This window comes from Neodiprion lecontei, chromosome 2 (genome assembly GCF_021901455.1).
Source record: "Neodiprion lecontei isolate iyNeoLeco1 chromosome 2, iyNeoLeco1.1, whole genome shotgun sequence".
Lineage (NCBI taxonomy): Eukaryota > Metazoa > Arthropoda > Insecta > Hymenoptera > Diprionidae > Neodiprion > Neodiprion lecontei.
The window spans coordinates 11,424,372-11,447,506 of NC_060261.1; the positions used below are offsets into that span (position 1 = coordinate 11,424,372).

Sequence of the window (23,135 nt, forward strand, 5' to 3'; positions counted from 1 at the left end):
GAGAAACATTCCCATAAATGTCTCATTATTCTTTTTGAGGAATGCCCCAAGGACGTACGATGATTTCAAAAAAGGGACACCGAAACAGGGGAGAAGTTGTCAACAATTTTCGTTTCGAGTGAAATCGTAAAAATTTTTCAACGTTTATTGAAATAATTTTGTTGGTTAGGATTTGGGGGCGTGGCTAATCAACATGGAGCCGAGAGATGGTTAATGGCGGATTGTAGGAGTGCGAAAGTACAGTAAATTTCGTGCAAGCTGTGAGAACTAAATTTCACCGGGTGGAATCGGTACAGCTAAAAAAACGTGGTAAATTGTGTCATTTGAAATTAAGTACGACAGAGGAATACGTTTTCTGCCGACAGATGTCGTTATAGTTTACGACAAGGAGTTCGACTCATTGGCTTGTGTTCTTTTGGAGAAAGCGAAGCTTCTGCACACAATAAACACGGAGGACGCCCCATTCCGGAGACAAAAGAACGAGGTTAAGTAGCCATCAAGTTCAACGAGACTCGAGGTAGGTTAATCTTTATGACCCTGCGAAGTTCCGGTTCTACGAAGTAACTCCAGCCCCCCTTTCAACTACTAAACAACACGCGTTGGTTATTCCTTTGGCCATACTTCCTCCGCGCAATTCTTACAGTCGAGTCCGAACTAACAGAGAAGGGATGAAAACTCACCGAGTGTAAGGAGTGGGTCAGAAAGGCTGAAAAACTCACGATCTCGCGGAGAACAAACTCAAATTTCTTTGTCATTTTAGAAACACTGTGTGCTTACGTGCCTGTTTTACCGACGGCGATAATTACGTCGACAATGTCGATAAATCGTCGATAATGTCGATAATTCGTCGATAATGTCGATAATTTATTTTCACACTTGGTTTTTCTTTTCTAGTACGGTTGCCATCGAAAAACTATAAAGGAGGTTGATTTCGATCTATGTTCGCAGGTATTAACGAACGGGCCTTTCTTCTGAGATTCCCGAATTTGTTTCAGTGCAAAGAAATGCTGTCTCTCCTGAATCTAACAAATTCCATTTGCCCCGAGAACAAGCAAATGTTCAACTTGTGACCAAATTTACAGGTTCTGTGTATTCTGTGTTTGAACCCTCATCTCACCAGAGATTGCAAGAACCTTCTGCGTTCTCTTCGCGCGGTGATGCCGAAAACCGGGTCGCAAAGGTTCTGTCAGCGATCACAGGATCCTGACAATAACCGAGGTGCCATCCACCCGAGGCATTCCAAGGAGTGATCATTCACCTTGGAAAGTTCTTGCCGCCAATCCTCCGTGTCGGGGATCAGAATTGTCTCCCCCAAACTTGGAAGATGAACTGTGATGCTGCGCAAAGATGAATTATCATGGGAGATTCGTTTTTTTCATTCCTTCCTCCGTGATGAAAATTGTCAAAGATTTTAAATCATGTCTCTTTCTTGGAAGTTCCTCCGTTTTGTTCTGATAAAAATGATGTATTGTATCGGGATGTATGTTTAAATTATTCCGATGATGTCTGAAGGGTTTTATTATAATAAATAAATAAGAATAAATTCTGAAAAGTTCTACGAAATAAGTGCTTCAAGAACTTCATTTCCTGTTGAAAATCGGAATCAGACTAATTTCCAGAGAAACCCAATTTTCATAAGAATTTTATTTTGTGATACAAATCTGGAAAAACCCCGAGTGTTTATAGTCCCGAATATTTTCCGACAATGCCGCATTACGGAAAACTGATATATATATATATTTCGGTGAAAAGTTGAAAGATTTTCAGAAAACCGTTGAAATTATTTCGTTCCGAAAAGTAGCCGTGAAAATCTGAACATATCTGTCTGCGATAATACTTTAAATTGAACCAGAATTACGTGTTTTTTTCCGAAATATTAAAGAAATGTCAAGATGTCCGCTTAAATCATTAAAAATTAATTTCCTGCACTGAGAAAATTTTTATTTACGATACAGTAATTAGAAAATGATATCAAAATGGGTAGCATGAGAATACCGGTTTAAGTATAGTTGAAATTACTGGAAAAAGTGGTACAAGTAAAATTTAGTGTCATCATATCATATTATCAATGCTACGTTATCTGTTACACGAAACGTTAAATTTGTAGCTTCATTTCAATTGAATAACTCTTGATATCAATTTATTGCTGAACCAACATGAAATTATTGCAATAGCTACAAAAAAGTACAGTATGAATGACCATAATAAACAGGAGTCACAACAACACCCGATAGATTCTGTGATTACAGTCATACAAAACGTATTTCCATTTTATACCGTGAGCTATATTTTTCGGTACTGGTAAAAAATGGAAATAGTCAAGGACTGTACAGTAACCAAAGCTTTTTAATAATGTTTAAATTGTTTCACAGAATTTTGCAACCGAATTTTTATCAGAAATTCCAATTCCGAGTACAGGACCCCGCAGAATCCTTACGGAAATTGGTTCCTGGTCGAATTGGTTCAATTTTCAGTATATTATAGTACCATTCCTCCCGATCAAAAGTTGTCTTGGATACAAGTCCCGAAAATCAGTAGTTTCTTAGATACAGGCTTCGGAACGGAACTAGGTGTTTTTCATACCTACGGACATCGCTGTTTTTGCGAATAACAAAGCTTTAAGGGGGATTCGAAATCAAATATATTATTCAAAAAGTGCACAGCCGATTCAGTCCCCTTGAAGCTTTCTAATTCATGAAAATCACGAGATCCATAGATATGAAAAAATCTGGTCATCTTTCTTCCAAAGCTCGTATCTCGGAAACTAGTGATTTTTGGGACTTGTGTCCACGAGAACTTTTGATTGGGAGGATATCTACTATAAAACTAAAAATCCAGCCAATTCGGCAGGGAGCCAATTTACATAAGGATTTTGCGATTCTGGGTACTTTGTAAAAAATCGTGAAAGCTTGTAAAAGTATGAATCCTTATCAGGGAGCACAGAGAAAATTCAGCCCAATTCAAAACGAACAAGCCCGAAACTTTCGGCATTAGCCCTACGTGAACGATCCTGATAAAATCCTGCGACCCATGTCGTATGAATTCGAGCCAATTTCCTCCGCGCCCTCAGTATGGGTGAAAATGTAGGCACAAGTGAGTTATTACCAGCATCGAGTCGTCCGGCTGTCCTGGGCAGTTTATCTCGGCGGGCAGTTTACGTCACTTGACAGAGGCGAACCCTAATTATAAAGAGAATTATCGGGGGTTGCGTCTGTATCCCAAAAGCGGCAGGCCGACTCTCCGCGACCAGGTAAAGCCGAGCTGCTCGGTACAAACGTCAACTTTTAGGAAGCCACACACGGGGCGAACCCTGGACGCAGTTAGCGCTCGTTATCCTCGTTAGGGAGGGCAAAGTGGAGGAGGAATTGCGCCAACTCGGCTACAGAGGCTGATGCAGAACCCCGAAATAATTATCGCACCGTCATCCCATTCTCCTAACTCTTGCCTCTCACTTTTCGACACAACTAATTTTGTATATTAATACGTACGTGCACTCGTGCATGAGTTCCTGTTTCCATTTTCCAATTCCAATTCACGCCAGAACGATAATTTTAGGGGAAATTATACGTTGGATTCATAAGTCGGGTCGATTCGAGCCAACTTTTGACATAGCGATTTCCAGTTTTGGTGAAAAGTTCTCTGCAGGTAACACAGGTACAGCACAATTACCTACGTATCGAAAATCACGAAGTTTTCATTTTCATTTTAATGCTTTTTTTTCTAATTCAGTCATTTTTGAATCGTGAGTATTCAAACCTTTTCACTGCGGTTCTATATTTTTTTCAAATCATCCCTAAATTCGCGAGAATTGAAGTTTCGAGACATTCCATGTTTTAGAAAAGTTATCATTGTTGTACTAGTTCAGAAGTTTCAGATTTGGCAAGAAATGAGTTTTTCACATCCTTGACGACTTGAAAATAATTAGATTTAATACGTGAAATTGATTTTTGATCAAACTGTTCGAAAATTTTATATTAAAATGGTGAAAGAAAAAATGAATTTCATCGTTTATATAATTTTAACATGTTCTTCATTGTGAATGTATTCAAAACTCTCCAAATATTATACTCATAGCTCAAAAGGCGTCACAATAAAGAGAAAAGACTTAAAAATTTTATGGTTTTAAAGGTGGAACGCAAACTCGGAGTTTTTCAGATTTTCAATAAAAAATAGAATCCTGAAAGAATACGTATTATTACCACAAACTCTGTATAGGAATTTCAGTATTGAAATCCTTCAGAGTTTCTCAGAATAATTATCAAACTTTTTCCAAAATATTGGAGAATTTCTTTCAGTACAGTCTGAAAACATTAAAAATTCTGTCAAATGTCGGAAGAAAAAAAAAAAAAAAAAAACATTACGAGACATGTATCTGAGACTTTTTTTTATCAGGGATAAAACGTCCCAGTTATTTGTCACGTTTCGTATGTTAGCTCAAGCTTTCACACACCTAGGAATTTTCGTCAAATTAACATACTCCGTTGCAGCTACTCGAAATATCGGTCATGAAAAATTCTGGATCCTAATAATTCCTGCGCAATGCTTGCGAGATCAGAGGAGGATTTTGTACAGGTTTATCTCGGTCCTCCTCGATGAACCCTAACGCGTCTCAACCACGGAAGGTATTAATGTTCCTGGAGAAATATATCCCTGGAATTCTCGCCGGCCGGTATGAGGTAAATATTCATGACACGACCTGCAGAAATGTCGTTAAATAGAGATTAGGGCTATATTTCTATAATTCCCGCGGGATGCCTGAGCCATTCCCGATAGCGATATTAGCAGGAACGTTTTTTTCACCATCTTTTCAAAACGTCGCTTGGACTTTCTTCGGACACACTAAAAATTAATCGCAACTAGTTGTTGAAATTGAAAACACCCAAGTAATTATACCTAACTAGGCTAACCTAGTAACTTTTATATTAAGCCATTGGTCACGCTTCTGCATATTGTAAAGTTATTCGTTTCACTATTCATACTCCGTGTCCTTACAATTCATAGTTATTAATAGTAAAATAGATTCAGCCGCCAACAAATTTTTGAGAACGTCACACGTGTATACCTAGAAGTTTTCTTGAAAGAACCTGCTCACTGCCTAGTTTTTTATGCGTAGCCAACTTCCTGCAAGTGTTACTAGCACGGTAGGCAGAGTGATCGACGTGCAATGAATCGCGGCATTCAATAGGCGAGAGGTTATGGTTACGAAGTCTGTCATGCCGCGTGGGTTACGCGAGATCTATTCATTTAAATACGGTTAATTGAAATCAGCATCGATTAATATAAGTTTACAAAAACCAATTTTGGATTTATCAAGTAATGGGTTCATAAGTTAGTGAAGTGCGGGGTATCATTTGTCTATCCGAAAGAGGTTATCTCAGTTGCTTCGAAGATGAATAACTTCAAATTAATCCGCAAGATTCCTCATTGAGCTTCAACTCTACAGTAAAAAACATAATCTGCATTATTTGATCAGATTTTAGCAAGCATTTATGGCTTGGTAGTTGATGAACGTTGCTTTTAACGAAAATTATCTGACCATGCCTATTTCGCGTCAGTTATGTACACACCAACGAATGAAACCTCTAGCTGTCACTTGTGTCAACCTATCGATTCTAGGGAATTTCTTCTTCTCAGTGAAAGTTTGATTCAGGCTACGAGCATGGATGTCAGCCAATTAAAATTGAGCAAGTTGAATCGCGCGAACTACGAGCAGGCCCATCAAGAAAACATCTCGGATTACTGCGCGATTCAACTTGCTTAATTTTGATTGGCTGAAGCATTCTTCACCGACAAGAACAAATTCCCTAGAATCGATCGATTGACACAAGTGACAATCAACCATAACCTCTCACGTATCAAAAATAGCCGGGTCACGGCACCGTCGTACTCGGTTCAAAAATTATCATAACACGTTCTTCGCTTCTGTATAAGTATATCCCTCGGAAAAGCACCTCTGGTGCAAAAATCTTTCACCAAGTACAATAAAAATGTGATCATTGCCCAAAACATACCTTCTCTGATTAATAATCTATGCATATAATCAGGCTATACAAAAAAAAAAAACATTCCACAAAGACACAGTATACATAAATATTCTCATCCTTTATCAAAGAAAATTCAAATTACATACTACTGCCACGTACATGTCTGTTAATTCACAATGAAACCGTGGTGGAAACTTGACCCTTGGCTTCCACATCTGACGAGAATCACACTACTGCCACTCTGGGGTCAGACTGACCCTAAACTTATCCAACTACAAATGATAATTAGGTATGAATAAAAAACGAAGTTACTCATACGGTAACATGCTTTCAAATGACAGGTAAAATAGGACGGTGCCAATTGGACCCCGGTGTCGCAGTCAAGAGTTAATAAAACTTTCCGACCGAGATATGGGTATTTTTAGAAAAATACCTTGATGAAGAAATCAAATTCTAATATCATCTTTTTACGTATGCATATATACATGCCTTGAAAGAGGTACGCCAAGTTTCACAAGCTAATTTACTTATTGTTTTCTGGATTTTCGATACCATTATGCAGTTTCCGTTTCAATACCGCCAGTCAAATATAGCGGTATGGATAACCGCATTTATCACTGATTATATGTCTATTATCACGTTATTGAAATCGTCTCTAAAACGCCATTTTTTAAAAATTCACAGACATTCCTTGACGTGAAACGATCCTTGAATTTTTTTCGACGTTTTTTGAGGAAGGTGTATCATATATTAGGTATCGGAATTAATTCGTAGCATTTTGAGAATCTGTTTTGATGAAAATAAAATGCTATGAGTTAATTCCAACACTTAATAAAAAATAATCAGAAAAATCTAAATTGGTGAGTCGGCATGGAATGCCCCATATGTATAATGCATCGAGGGACGCGCATGAGGGATGCGAGGGCAAAAACCGTCGCCAAATGATATATGCATGCCGTTTCAAAGCCGGTAATTAATAACCACCCCCGAGAATATCAAGTTCCTGATGTTACCTCATTTTTTCCCGCGATGCAGGCAACCGAGGCTTCGTACTCTCAAAGGGATTCCGCGACAGGAAACTGGGAAAATATTGAACGCTCGTACGCTGAACCGGTACAACATTTCCAAGTGAAAATCTTCAACTGATGTTTCACAGTATTTTCTCTCTCTCTCTTTTTTATTATGCAAGGTATTTCAGTCGAAATAATTACTTTGAAGGGCGTTTGTCAACTCCAGCTGCTCAAGCCGCCGGAAATTACAGCGATTATTTTTCGATAGAAATATTTCTATGAAAAACTGTGAGGAATTTGCTGGAAAACTCTGTGAAGAATTTTCATGGAAATCGAGCAAATATCCAGCAGTAATCATGAGGAATTAGAGAATTAGGTTGCAGAGAAAAATGTGCAGTGAAAATATGCTTTTTACAATATTAAGAAAACGCGTGCAAAAATTTTGGTTAATAATATATCGTGAGGTGGGTTGATAGACAGTTTGAGGAAAAAAAAATAATTACATCATGGTTATACGGTTTTTTTAGAATGTGAAATTTCCAATGTATCGTTAAGATCACGTGCATGGATTATTATTTTCTGAATCATGACGGAAGGTATCTAGCGCTAAATCTTTTTAGAATATTGACAATAAACTCTGAAATTCCATGAGAAAAGATCCGGATGATTTCATTAATTCGCAGTTCTAATGGAAAAATTCTGTGAATTCGAATCTTTCGGATGAAATCGTAAATGTACAGTGAAATTCATCCAAACTATGCAATCTCAGAAGTCTCTAGCAGAATTAGTTACGTGTAACTTATTTTTCGAAACTTCAGTTCTGAAAATTTGTAGAGACTATGACAAAATCAGGAATGAAGCCGTACAAAGTTAATCTATTTCTACGCAACTCTGACCACTTTCACGAAGTTCCAACAATTCCAAGGCTTTGATCGCTATTTGATTTGATAAGTTTTCAGTTGTTAACACAAAGTTTATAGAACGGTTTCCAAAAGATCGCTTCAACACTTGCACGAGCAATTTCCCTGCAACATTTTGTTAACGTGTAATTATAATTGTTAGTTAATTTTCAATAACTTCTTCGACACAATTGGCATTCTAATTACTTTGAAAAATTTACCATGAATCTCGATTACTCACAAATTGCAACCCTGAGATGATTTTAAAATGTCTCGTGAAATTTCAGTGTCAAATCTAAAAGTAAGTAATCGGAGTGAATTTTTTCAGAAACGTGTCAAGAAGTACTTTGAATAGCGAGAGAAAACGCGTTAGAACTTGTTCAATGAAAGCGGTTATCGCGTTTTCGAAATAGCAAAGTAAATTACTTGCCACATCACGAGAACTGAACGCGGGCGCAAAACTCATTCATGGTTAGTTAGTAACACGTAAACTAGAAACTATTTGTTTCTTTTTGACGTGCAGCATGCGACGAAAGTTTGCGTCTTCGACTCGGATGAAAAGGCGAGAGGCACATCATGCAAGACTCGGCGTTTGACCTGAATGGTCTTCGAGGTTCGCTCGCAATTTCCGCCTTCTTTTGCAGACCAACTTTTGACAAATTTCACTTGGAGTATGTAAAGACTCGCATATTCCGTGTTATGGAATATTTAATATAGGTATATTTATCGGTAATAATTGAACTTGCTGCAAAATAATATAATAAAAACAACGTCGATAAATCAAAAAAATAAAAATAAATAAATAAGTAATTACGCAGATGAGTAAAAACGCGATCCTTGAAACTCTTTGAATTCTGTGAAATCTTAAAAATCACATCAACGCTTGGAATTCTATGAAATATTTGGTGAATCCGTCAAAATCTTTTTAAATTCTGTGAAATCTCTTGAAATCGCTCGAAAATCTGTCATATTTTTCCAAATTCTTTGAAGATTCACGAAATCTCTTGAAATCCATGAAACATTTGGAATCACACTGAATCCTTCGTATTCTACGAGATATTTTCGAATCCTTTAAAATTCATGAAAACTCTGTGAAATCTCTCAAAATTACTACAAGATCTCTGAAATAATGTAAATCGCGTTGAATATTTGAAAATCTATGAAAAATTTGGCAAATACGTCGAAATCATTTTAAATTCCGTAAAATCTTTTGAAATTGCTCGAAAATCTGTGAAACTTTTCGAAATTCTTTGAAAATTTATGAAATCTTTTCAAATCCCTGAAAATTGCTTGGAATTTTATGAAATATTTGGTAAACCCGTAGAAATCCTTCTAAGTTCTGTGAAATCTCTCGAAATCCTTCGAAATCCTAACGAATCTGTGAAACCTACTCCAAAACCCTTGGAACCCATCGAAACTGTACAAAATTGATTGTTTCTTTCAACGAAAAAAATGCCAAATTTCTGGGCATTTTTTTTTTCCACGCGGAGCTGAATCGACCCACTTCCAAGCGGTTCAAATATAACGATTGACGAGTCACTACGTCCTCGACTCGGCTTCTGGTCGTCGTCTGGTAGAGCCAACAGGCGACACGCGAGCCGCTGGCACAACCGACTACGTAAAAGGGAACAGGTAAGGTCAAAGGGTTACGCAAAGCACGACATGTCACGGCTCTACGGCGAGAATGGCGTGTGTCGTCTGCGTGGGAAAATTGCGCCTTTTGTCAGGGTGTGCATCGCTGCGACTGTTTCGTTAGACTGAGAAAAATTTCATTTAGGTTTACTGCTGAGGTTTACTCTACTTTTTTAGTTAGATAAGGCTTTAACGTCGATTTATCGTTGCACGAGCGTTAAATTTTCGCAACAGTTGCAAGAAAATATAGCAACAGTGATCGTAATGAGAAAGAATGGTAACGGATGCTAGACTTTCTGGTAAGAGCTAGAAAACTAATTTTAATTACAACGACCAAAACTCGAGACAGTTGGTAATTGACGTCGTGAGACGATCAGCGGTGCACTAATTGGAGAAAATATCCGCGAAATTCGTTAAATAAAATTGGCAATTGTTCAACCTCGGAAATATTATAACAAACGATTTTTTCTCTATTCATCCGATGCCGAATCTTGAAATAAATATTTCTATCCAGAAATCCCGAAATTTTCAGCAACGTTCTATAATAGAAAATATGTCAAATTAATCGAGATTGCGTTCATCAAAATGAACGAATTTTCCCGTTTTCATTTAAAAAATTGTAAACACAATAGCTTAACACTTTATCGAAATATTATTCGAATCGAGAACCTGAAAATTGAATTGAAAAAAAAAAATTCTCCGTGACGCAAGAAAAACCTTGAAACAGTGAATTTCGAGTCTTCTAATTTCCTGTGTGCGTGATTTCAACTTTGCTGGGAATTTTCAACCCTGCGTAATTTCACGTTATCGTTTTTTAAGGACCATCAGATTCAAATCACCCGACGATATACATATTATATGTGCTCGATAATCGCTGGCATTTCCTATTTGCGTGGATTTCGGGATTCTCTTATTGTTAGTTGACTTCGGCCGACGTGGTGAATTTCGGTGAAACTGATTAAGCAAAGTGAATTTGTACCCAGCGCCTGGCTCCGAGTGAAAAACTTTTAAACTCCGTGAAATGCGATGCCTAAACTACAGCTGGTTAGAAAAGTTTATCGCGTACCCGTCGCGAAATTTTTCTGTTTTTCCTCCAACAGGAAACAAATTTTGGCATCGAGTGTACGTTCGTCAATTGGCTTTCCAACCCTCTTCATCAGTCCGATTGCCTTCCAAATTTAAAAGCCGAGCCTATATTCCAATCTCAATTCTACGTGTTTGCTCTTTCTCTCTCTCTTTCGATCTTGATTATCCCCGTCAAGGGATACTTTTTTTTTATTGTTGTTGTTTTGTTTTCAGAAGCACCAGATCCGTTTGTTATTTCAGGAATTTTTAACCGATCAAATTGCACCCTTTTCTCTTTTTATTAATAAAATTCTTTGATTAGTTTATCAAGGTTTCAAACCGATCAGTGAATTGTTATATTGACCAATTGAGTATACGCGCGAATTCGAAAATAGAAGTTCAACATAACAAATGAATAAAATAAATAGGTAAGATGTTACAGTCAACCGGATTTCATCTCGTTTTTTCACCTTATCTTAATTCAAATCAATAACTTCAATGTGAAAATAAGTGTCGATTTCTCGAGTTTTTTATCTTTCCTAACCAAGTCAAGATTTTTTAGGGGTGAATATCTGAACAATTTCTTGCAGGGAATTCCTATTTTTACCATACTTCATTTTACATCACAGATATGAAAAAATCAGTGTTCAGGTATATTTTCCAACCGATTTCAGAAATACATTAAATACATTTTGGAAATGGTTGCAAAATTGATTGATCTGAAAATCGTTTAAAAAAAAAAAAAAAAAAAAATCGGAACATATTTTTGAAAGTACTTTTTCAATAAAACTATAATATAAAAATTTTCCGATACTCTCCCGACTAAAAAAATGCTCTGTGGTCAGTTTTACCGAATATAATATAGTATATATAATAGTATAACAGATTCTGCTATCACGTAGAAAAATCTTTCAGAAAAAATTAACGGACAAAAGAGAAAGAGGAAATAAGGAGAGAAAGCCGGAACGAAGTTAAAGCTCTTGTATACAGCCGCAGTATCGGGTTTAATGGAGGGCCTGATGAATTGTTATTGCTTCAGAAGTTCAGGCAATTATTTCCATCGAAGTATTGGGGGGGGGGGTATTAATTTATCGAAGGTGAAAGTGAAAGATCAGCTTTTCCACCACGTTCCTGGAACTCCGAAATGGCGGAGACGTGCCCAATTAGCGATCATCCAATATCTAAACGATGTAACGTAATTAGATGCTGTCTTCTCTCTCATTCTTAGCCGAAATTGACGTGCATTTATTCTCAATAACAATGCTTGATTTGATTAATTTTAAGGCATCACAAAGAACAAATTCCGAATCCCGACAACTAACATGAAAGCATGAAATATCGAAAATTATGACTCGACGCTTGAAAAGCTGGGACTAAAGTCAATAAAGACTAATTTAATTGGAAATCATTTTCATCTTGTTATTGAGAACATTTTTAAGCCTGTGAAATTCAATGCAAAAAAAAACTTGGTTATCAATAATTTCGTAGTATAAAGTACCTGTATAACTATGGTGGCAATTTTATTAATGCCGAAAAGTTTTTTTTTTTTTTTTTTTTTTCGCTGACTCGTAAGTTTAATGTCTCGTACAGCCAACTTGTGAAAAAAAATAGAATAAAACCAGCCATCTCCTTAATTAAAATCGGACCGCAATTGTGGATTTTTCAATAAGAAAACATTATGATTGACTTCATTTAATAATATCGTTGAGTTCATTTATGTGAAAAGCTCCAGTGATCTCGGATAACTGATTCAGTCTTACAACTTATTCAATGAAGCGGAAAGAGAATGTAGGTGACGTATAGATATATTAGCGAGCATTAGCCTCTCGTCCTCGGGAATCGCGGATCATCCTTATTAATCGCTTTTAAAAGTTATCGAGGAAACAGAGACTGCCAGAAAACATGATATAATATATAAGAAAAAATGTCAAATGTATTCATAAGTCAATCACGAGAGAGAGCCCGAATATTGTACTTTTAAATTACAGTTTTTTCACACAAGAAAATTCTTTTTTTTCACATACACATAAAGTTCAATGTTACATATGTACATATTTGTATAGATCATGATGAATTGTAAATCGTTCTACAAAAGAAAGGAACAAAAATTATCCGCTCCATTAAACACCGGGAGAGAAATTTTTAGTCGATACAATGAAATCTGGTTCGTTACTCGATAATACAAATTGTTGATATTATCAATTTTCTGCCGAATCACAAGACCATTGCTCCCGACATAATTAACCTCTATATTTTTTATTGGAGTTGAAAAAATCCTCAGCCTACGAGTGATCGCCTTGACCCTGACCACCCTTGAAATCCCTGGGAATTTATAAAATCTGCTGAAGTCTTTTATAATTCCCTAAAACCCTTTGGGATCTCTTGAAATATTTTTTAAATCCTTTGAAATACTTGGAAAACTTTTAGAATCCCTGGAGATCCTTGCAGATTCGTTGAAACTTTTTGAAATCCTTTTCAACCCTTCAAAATTCTTTGAAAGTTTTTGAAATCCTTTCTTTTGAAATCATTTGATATTTCTTGAAATATTTTGAAACCGTTTGCAATGCATGGAAATCCTTTAAAGTCCTTGTAAATTCTTCGAAACACTATCTGAAATGCTTTGAAATACTTCGATATCTTTTGAATTTCTCTGGATTCTTTTGAAATCATTTGATATTTCTTGAAATATTTCGAAACCGTTTGCAATGCTTGGAAATCTTTTAAAATCCTTGTAAATTCTTTGAAACTCTTTGAAATTCGTCAAAATTCTTCGAAATTTTATCATACCCCATGAAATTGCAATCGATCATTTGTATTCCGGAAAATAACAAAAATTTTCCAGTCTTGAGTCAACCCCCCACGTCCTGAGCTCTTAGCATTTATTCTAACCTTCGAATGCCTTGGATAGATTGTAATTTCGTCTCGTGCTATGCATCCTTGACCTTGTTACCTTGTACCTCAGAAAACTAATTTCACGATCGGATATCAATACTTATCGACAGTTGCTGGTACGCACGTCATTGTTATCGGTGTTCCGGATCGATAGTCCGGGAGCCCGAGGAAGATACACGAAAAGTTACATGAAGCCGTAACACGACAAGATCGGGTATCGGGCGAGGGTCGGGTCGCATATAAAATTGGCGTCCCAAATGCAACCCTTTTACAGAAATGTGAAGAAATTTTCATTTCTCGTGTTATGGTTATGGGAAGGTTGTTTTTCCCCTTTTTCTTTTTTTCTTTGTTTTTATTCTGTTCATTTTTGCATTTTTTCGTTCTTACCCCGCCTTGAGAAAGTTATTCTCTCGGTGAATTTTGAAATACATTATGTATTTCTGCACGTACATATTAAACTCACGCGATCGTTCGAGAGGGAGGTTCTTGTTGTACTTCATAATTTTGTCACGGAGGTCATGCAGGTGAGCTTGAAATCAAGACACTCTTAAATTAACCGGCATGGAATAAGCTACGATTATTTTCTTGGAAGTTTTCAAAAAACAAACATTGGACTAAGATCCAATTTCATTTTTCGATAGTTACTAGAAAAGCTCTGGTGAAACGGTATCGTTACAAGTTGTGTGATACAATTGCCTATTTCGGTTTCACTCGGGTTTTTTGATTCGACTGTTTTCTTTTTCCTCTTCGTGCCGTTCTGTACTATTATTCGACGGTAGTAAAAAATGGACTCGTAAAAAACATTGAACGACATATTGTTCTATAAAATAAGCAAATAATATTTTCTCATTTAAATTCAGTTCAATTCACACGAAAACTTATACTTAAGTCCAGATTCTTCCAACACCTTCTCCGATAGCCATGAAATAACAAAAGTAGAATAAGAGTTACCTCGTCTTGCTTAGGGACATTTGTCACCTTCCCTGAACTGGTTTGCTAATCGTTTGAAGTTAGGCGAAACAATTGACTAAATCTTAAGCAAAATAATTACTCTTCGACACAATCTTCCCCAATCCTCGGCCTGAAAAAATCAGTTCCATTCGCAATAATGTTAGCCGCGTTTTATGCCGAAGGTCTGATTGAAATTGAGCCCTGAATTTGCAGGTTAGGTTTCAGTTCGTTTCGAGGGAGGGTTTAAATAGGACGGAGATTTCGAGAGCTTTGATAGCTACTCACGTCACAGCAGCACTGCAGTGGCAATTCTGGCACAGATTAGAACTAGGATTGGTATTATTATAGGTGGGCATAACCGAGGAATCGCGTTCCGTCGAGATATCATTTCAGTAATAATTTCCATGCAAGGGGAAGCTGAGCCTGGATTTGCGGTTACCGCTGCCCAATTAGCATCGATTAAACTATTCCTAGAGGGCCGTTGTGGCGATCGTGGTAACTATTTTGGCCATCTATAAGTGAGCAGGCTTAAAGCCAAGCATACACCGAAGTTGAACGCTCAAAAAGAGTTAAAGCAAGAGAAATTCCCGAATGCAGCGTTTTAATTAATATCAGAACGAACTGAATGAGCTTCTGTGAATTTTATATCGGAAAATTATTCCCTCGGTATTCGAAACAATTGAAACCGCAAATTTTGATGAAATTGTAATTCAATCAATGATGATTAATCTGTAACGGCTTTCAAACTATCGGGCAACTTTGTTTATGTCAAATTCGTACGATTTATCCGATTTGAATAAATAATTGGAAATTTCGGTCATAAATGAATTTCATGATCAAGCGAATGTATCTTGTAATAAAATATTCGACCATTACATTCAACCTGAGTTGATTTCACATTTCTTGTTTTTTCAATCAATTACACCAACTAGAGAAAATGTATAAAGTAACGCACAAGTTGTTTATTTTTCTACTTGTTTTTATCTTTTTTTTTTTGTACCAAGTAAAAAAGAATCTAAAATAATGCAGATTCCTCGAAATGAATGGAAGAGAAATATGCTATCTTAAAACGAACGTGTTAACCTTTTTTGGAATAGATTCAAGTCACAAGACAAACTGTATTTCTGGTCAGGTTTTAATACTCAATTTTCATAGCAAACATTTCAGTCTGAGCCTCTTCTACTGTGTTTCACCTCAGCTTTCTGCAACCCGAAGCCGAGTGTTATTTGCACGAATCTTAACCTCCAGCCATTTGGAGCACTTCCGTCTCTAGCATGGCTGAAGCAGCAGTAGCACTCTCAGGGATTTTGTTCCAGGAATCACGAAATGCAAATGTCAAACCGGTGAGCGAAGCTGAAACGTTTATTTCGTCGAAATTCAATACCGTCGAACAAGGAACTCGGGTCAATTATTCGTGACGCTTGATGAAAAAAAAAAAAAAAACGCTGCAAGTCCGATATAATTTTTCCATTCCATCCAATTAATGAATCGTTACCAAGGAATATGCAAGCTTGAAATAAAAAAATCTCGTTTATTAAATGGCATCTAGATGATTAATCAATTTATAAAAGTTTCAAATTGATGTTGAGGGTATTCGTTCTCGAATTGAACATTAATTCTACCTTCCTTGCCTGTCTGGAATTAAAAAGTTGGCCAGGTACTTGAAAAACCCTTTGCCATAAAACAAATGGAGAGTTGTTAAATAGAAGCTTTTGTAAAATTCATAAAAAAACAGGAAAGTGAGGGAAAATTCGTATCAATCAACATTCAAGGTCTTACCGTCGTAGAAATAAAATGGCATAGGCAAAGGAGCCGCGGCTGTCAGTGGTGTTGAATTATACAAGGTGTCCGTATGGCTGTGAGAGCCGCATGCGACCCTGGATTCGAAATGGGCCAGCGACGTATCGTGACGTGCAGCCGCTATATGCATAAGGCTATTACCGTCTATGGGTCGGCTGAGATTGCTTCGGGTAGGGTTAGGTTAGGTTAACCGAGGCTCACCTTGACTCAGTGGCTATGCAGTATCGAACGCTCTGGAAAACTGGGTGATTCAATAGACACCGTCGGCGGTCGAACGTTTCTGCCTCATATGTAGCTAAATTTAGAACTCTTGCGATCTGTGTAATAACGCTCTGTATCCATTTTCTATTCCTCTTTTGTTTCGCCGTCATTTTTTTTTCGCTCATTTCTCTCTCCACCTCGTTTCTATGAGCTTTCATGTAACGTCGGTTACCCGATCCTCTTGTAACCTGAATGACAAATAGTTAGACTAAGGTCCGACGGACAAGTTAGACACATGTGTGTATGAGACGTCATCTCTAAATAACCAAGCTTCTATGGCCGACGCCAACCGGCGTCAGTTCGTAATGAGACGCTCAGTGTAAAGAAATGTAAAAGTCGACTAGTCATTAATAAATCGCGTGACTAAAGGTAAAAGGGCGCATCCCAATCTATGTGCCCTTTTACCTTTGCAAAAGTAAAAGGGCGTATAATTTTTTTTTTTATTGCCAATCAAGTGGTTGATATATTCTAAGCTTAAAATCAAAAAAAAAAATTCCAAAGGTGAAAGGGCGTATGTTTTTAATTATACGCCCTTTCACCTTTAAGAATTCGAAATTTTGGCAATCTAAAGGTAAAAGGGCGTATAATTTTTTTTTTTTGACAGTCAAAATATGAAAAAAAAAAAAAAAAAAAAGCAAAACTTTCTGTGGTCGTGAGAGCGTACGCCTTTAACTGTACACTTTTTCAAAGTTAAAACCGAAAATATATTCAAAAAACGTTAAAGTACGCGTGATTGTTTAATGTTTTTTATTTCAAAAATAGTTGTAGAACTTAAAAACATGAAAAATTATTATATAAAATTTATATTGAATATTATTCTTATAGTTAAAAAACTTCCATATTCTAATCCCAAGAATCATTTTTTTATTATTTTTATCATTTTTTTATCCATAAGGAAAAATTTCTTAGGTATAAAAAAAATTTTTTTTTAGTGCATGTTTCGTGAAACTATTTTTCAACATTTAGTATCAAAATGAGAATTTTTCTTTATGCGCCCTTTTACTTTTAAGTATTATTTTTCTAAAAGGTGAAAGGGCGTATGTCTTGAGATACGCCCTTTTAGCATTAGGATGCCAAAAAAATTTTTTTTACAGATATTTGCGTTTCAGACGATTTTGAACCGATTGGCAAAAAAAAATTTTTTTGTACGCCCTTTCAGCATAAATCCCTACTAACATGTAGGGATATGCCCTTTTACCTTTAGGCACGCGAAATATTATTCGTCATAATATGAAATCCTGTGGAACTTTATTTAGGCCAGACGGTCGGTTAACCTCTTCAGTATACCACAATTCAAATTTAGTCTTGAGTTATGGTATCGTTTACGAGACATTTGAAGTTAGAGAGAAATAAAAATCAGTAAACTTGTCTTTATTTTATTAATAGCTAATTATTGCACATTGTAGTTAATTTATTTGATTCGGTCTAAAATCAGGTCATATCGTTAATAAATTATACGCACCTGAAAATGTTGTTTGCTGCTTATTTCAGTGTGTCTATGAAGGTTTATGAAAAAGCCTTGATAGGTCTTGTCAAAATTTTTTGCAATTCTAGTTTCGTTGAAAATATTTTTTTACAGATGTGTCCAGATTTTCTCGGTTGCATTTTGGAAAAATTATAATTCTAACCATTTCCCAAAAATCTTGTAATATTTCTCAGAAATCAATTCCTGTTTTCCATATTACAAAGTATTACAGATAGCATTAAAACATTGGCAAACACCACAACACAGGTTTTTTTCAGATTTTAGATGCAAAATAGTGGAGTTCATTTGAAAAACAAATCAACTTTCTCTAAACCTTGATCCGATTTTCATCTTCAACTCGACTTGGTTGGAAATAGTCAAAAAGACGAGAGCGGAAATTTTTTCAAATTTCCAATAGTAAAAGAAGTTTGCAAAAAATCTGAGTGGTACCTAAAAATTCGATCGCTTCTTATTACGAACTCGAATTGACCAAAAATATTTAAAAACTCGAAGTTTTTTCGGATCATCAACAGGCAATGAAGTTCGAGACGAATCCGAGTTCCTCTGACGACAAGCTTCATTAATTTCTCGTCATCGACTCTCACAATCATAGGGTATTCGAATGATTAAAAATTTTCCAAAAACAATTAAGATTTTTTTATAGAACGGGCCGAGAATATTCTATATATCGAAGAAACGTTTGAGAAAACAAATTTTTCTGAATGAAAAAGAAATTTCGCAGTATTTTTTCCACCATGGTGCTTAGTATCATTTCTACGATTCTTGCGTATGCTAAATTATTCTAATAAGACTGTAAACCTGCTACTCCCTGAATTTCTAGAGCGGAATACTGGCGTCAGTGAACTAGTTGGCATCTTCGGCGTGTCCTGAATGCTTGCAAAACGTAAATATCGCGGTGAGTTGAGGGTGGAGCCCTCTAACTCTAGGTGCAGGTAGTCACTCGGCGTAACAATATACATAAATTGTACGGTAATCAAGCCGTGTGGTTTCAAAGCACACGGAAAAGACAGCGGAGCAACGTCGAAGCTTGAAAGAGCCGGCGATCCAACTCGGGCCAACCTAACCTACCCAACCCAAACTTAATCCTAACTTCCGCGAATTACCCCCACGGCAGCTTGTTTGCATCGAGTTAGGGCGAAGCCTTTTCCTTCGCCAAAGTTGCGGGATCTAGGTCTAACTCCACTTTGTTTACAGAAGCTCCAAGACCGCTACCACTTGACTATACGATCTAACCTATCTCAATTATTCAGTCTATCGAGTTCCGCGTCAGCGTCGCCATTTTTTATTACAGGCAAAATATTTTGATTGATCACCTATCGACTATCGTAATCTGTCATATTGTTCGTCGACTCTTCATTCTTTCGCCTCGATGACATGCATCCGGAAATTTTTGAGGATATGAGAATCTTTCAGGTTAGGTTACTCAATTACGACGTCACAATACCGGAGTCAGTAGACAATTAAACCTAATAACATTTTCTGATCATCATATGTTCGGAAGAAATAACGAGTAACAGAAAAAAACCACTCATTGTTGTAATAACTTAACGATTATCTGTAAAATGCATTATGTAGATTAAATGGTCTGCCTATGTTAATATTTGATGCGCATGCGCCAAGATCCGAGAGCAGTTATTTGCCAGGGTAACCAACCGTCATAAACTTGAACAACAGTCCGCCGCGATACATGTAACCTCAAAAATTTTGTCAGCTGTCGTTGTTGAACGCAACTGCTAGCGACGATTGTAAAAATTTTTGAGGTTACGTTCACGACGGTTGGTTGCCCTGTCAAAAAACTGCACTCGAATTGCAGCGCATCCGCATAAGATTATAGCAGATGGCGGTCCATTCAGTCATCGGCACCTTGCAAAGGTATTATTATATTGAACCGCGAAAAAAGAGAACGAAATATCAATCTTGTGAGGTTTTAGCCGTGACAATAACAACGAGAACCGCGCTTGATATAGCTACTGTAAAAATAAATTTCTCCAATTTCAGGCCGGTTTGTGTAACATTTCGAGATATAATACGGTCATAAAAAAAAACTGCCAAGAACTTTGCCTGTGGTCGTAACTCGTCGGGATCTCACGCTTGGTACTTTTTGCCGCAGCAACAAATGTATGCATGATTTTTTTTCGGAGGATACACTACGTTTATATGTGTTCATAATACAATATCCTTGAAATATTCCAAGATCCGAGATGTCGAGGGAAAATGGTGGGCGTAAATTCTTGTTATTTTCAGACATGCGCATGTATTTTTATGAACCGAGAACAAATATTTTATGTAACAAGTTCATAACATTACTTACTTGATCGAACCGAGCAATTTTATTTTCAGCAATATTGGTCGCCTCATTTCTCAGTCATTATAAACAAATAAATATTTCGTTTCTGGCCAACGATATGTCATCAAATTACGATCAGGTTCTACTGTGATTGATTTCGGTATTAATCACTCATTTTTTTTTTTTTTTATTTTAGAACCTGTTCGATTTTTGAAAAACAGTGATATACCTAGTCCTGAGTTATTAGCAAATGTCGATGTCTTCTGTCCAGCAATAATTCGAAAACAAGTGAATTAATCGCGATAAAACTCGATTTATTAACTTGGTTTTGTTTAATTTAAAAGTGAGGCAATTTTAAGCAAAATTGATCTAGTTGTTCCTAAGTTATTAGCAAATATAATAGCCCGTTTTTATCGGACAACTCAATAAACGAATAGAGTAATTCAAACGAAATTTGGTCTGCCAGTTTGGCTTTACTGAACTCTTTACTGATTGAAATTCGAGCAAAATCGCCGCAGAGCTATTTCTCAGTTATTTAGAAAAATAAAAATGCTTCCTTCTGACAATAACTTGAAAACGGATGAACCAATTTGTATGAAATCTAGGCACTGAGTTCGGATTTATTAAACTTATAAATGATCGGATACTGAACAAAATTTATGAAGCCGTTATTTGTGTCTCAGTTATTTTCAAAAAGAAAAATCTTTCAACAGTATATTTTTCAAAGTAATAAATACAGCAATTTACCTTCGTGTGAAAATCGTATAACAAAAAGAAAAAAGTGTTAAAAGTGCAAAGACAAGTAGAATAAACGGTTAATTTTGAAGACCTTGACCGAACCACCCGAAGAATTTCCTTCCGCGCTGCGTTTCGAGCCCATAAAACATTAACAAATGAAATTCGTAAATTTTTTTCAAATTTTGTACTCAAATAATTCTAAAACTGTTCATATCCAACGAAATCCAAAATACGGTTAGTTCGTAGCTAAAAAAAATTGTGCTAATTGAGACTAAAATCATCAAAATCTGTTGAACTAAAACGAACACGAAATATCATGTTCTTTCATGTTCCAAGCGAATAACTCAAAAACGACTGAACCGATTGTATCCAAAATCTATCAAGTTCTAGGTTACGAAAAGCCCCGTCCAGTGACAGTTCAACTTTTCATTTTCGGGGTAATTATCTGTTGAAACTTGAACAACATTCAATGTGTAATCCACTTGCCATGCCATGACATAGAGTTAGCCAGTACAGTTAGACGTATACGTGAGTATTTCGAAACTTAAGCTACAATTTATATACTCGTTGTTTCAGTTCATCCGCTTCCTTAACCTTCCTGCATAAAATGTTTTTTGTATACGCACGTTGTTACAATATAAAAAAAGAATTAATTACACCTAATCGTGAGACATCTCGTTAAAATCATCTCCAAACGCCTAAAATCCGAAATTATGGTAACTCCCCTTACAATTTAAAAAAAAAAAAGTGATATTCGATAAAGACTCACCTCAGTGTCGTTCCACCACATGTGGAGCCTGTAGTTCCTGAGTATGGTTGGATTTTCGTTGATATGATCTACGGCGAGTTTAACCGACGGCATAACGCCACGTCCCACGTGACTTTCGGGCACGTGTCTACCGTAAGGAAAAAATCCGGCGATGTAAACGTCGCGGCGTTTGATACCACCGAGGTTTATCGGTTTCTGTCCGTTGCACGAAAGCAACAATATCGCTTCTATGCACAAAACAACAACGATTATTTCCGCGCACCTCACTCGACGCCATCGCCATTCGCAACGTCGCGCACTAACCGCCATTTCACAATCCGATTTACCTACCTTCCTTTTTTCAATATTTCCAATTTTCTCTCCCCTTTATTTCTATTTCACTCCCCTCCCCACCTACCCTCCAAACCCGCTCCATCCCTACCCTCCCCCCTGCCCCCTTCCCCACCCCGCCCCAGCCGCCCCTCTCGCCCCTCTTTTTCTTCCACCCTGCCGCCCCCCCCCCACCTTCCTGCCCCCGCCCCACCCCCGCCCCCCTTTCAGACAATCTCACCGTCGATATTCCCACGTGCGAATCCTCCACTCCTGCACTTCCATTTCACTATTATATTATTATTGTTATATTTGTTATTAATAATACAGCTGTTCGGGCAGCATAGTGTTATTTATCAGATAGACGATTTTTTATTACAGCTACACATCATTTTTCACTATAATCTCTGTATTCTGTAGGTTATATTTTCGATTATATATACATGTATATTATTATTATTATTATTATTGTTGTTGTTGTTGTTGTTATTATCGGTATGAATAAGAAATTGAAAAAATTTTTATACACTGCTCGAATACGCGGATAGTGATATTTGTACGATTGTACTTTGTCACCGTTGAAGTATGAAGTGGATTATAATTTTTTTTTTTTCTTTCTAACGAGTAATTCGATTTATATGATATATTGGTTTGTTCTTGAATTTCTTTTGTTTCTTCTTTGCTTCGAACCGCATATTAAAAAATTTTATCAGTTTCCGACCGTTGGGTGTTTTCACTTGTTTTTACGATATTTATTCGAGGTCTTCGGTTTTTGGGCTGCGGATGTTTACCGCGATCGTAAAAGTTTGTTCTATTTGTACTGAAGATGTTCGTGAAAAATTTTTTAAATTTATCCTTCTCGTCTACTCGTGTTTTTTGTGACGATGATTACGCGTAGAGAGAAGAACAGAAGCTTTCCATTCCATTCGTTCTTGACGGTTTTCTTGCTTTCACGATTTCACAAGTGTCTGACGCTCGCCTGACGACGATTCTGTTCTTCCGAATTCTTTATCCTCATTTTCATCATCCCCAAATTATAATCCAATACCAAC

The 23,135-nt window shown here is 36.7% G+C and overlaps 1 protein-coding gene across 5 annotated transcripts in view; it reads right to left on the bottom strand.

Moving 5' to 3' along the window:
- The window catches only part of LOC107225931 (gamma-aminobutyric acid type B receptor subunit 2), a 188,139-nt gene extending 165,986 nt beyond the window's left edge, over positions 1 to 22,153 (bottom strand). For all 5 annotated transcript variants that reach the window (XM_046730734.1, XM_046730733.1, XM_046730732.1 and 2 more), the window contains exon 1: positions 21,775 to 22,153. In XM_046730734.1, the coding sequence (XP_046586690.1) occupies positions 21,775 to 22,083 (309 nt within the window). In that variant the 5' untranslated portion in view covers positions 22,084 to 22,153. The remainder of the gene's footprint in view (positions 1 to 21,774) is intronic.
- Positions 22,154 to 23,135: the final 982 nt, after the last annotated feature.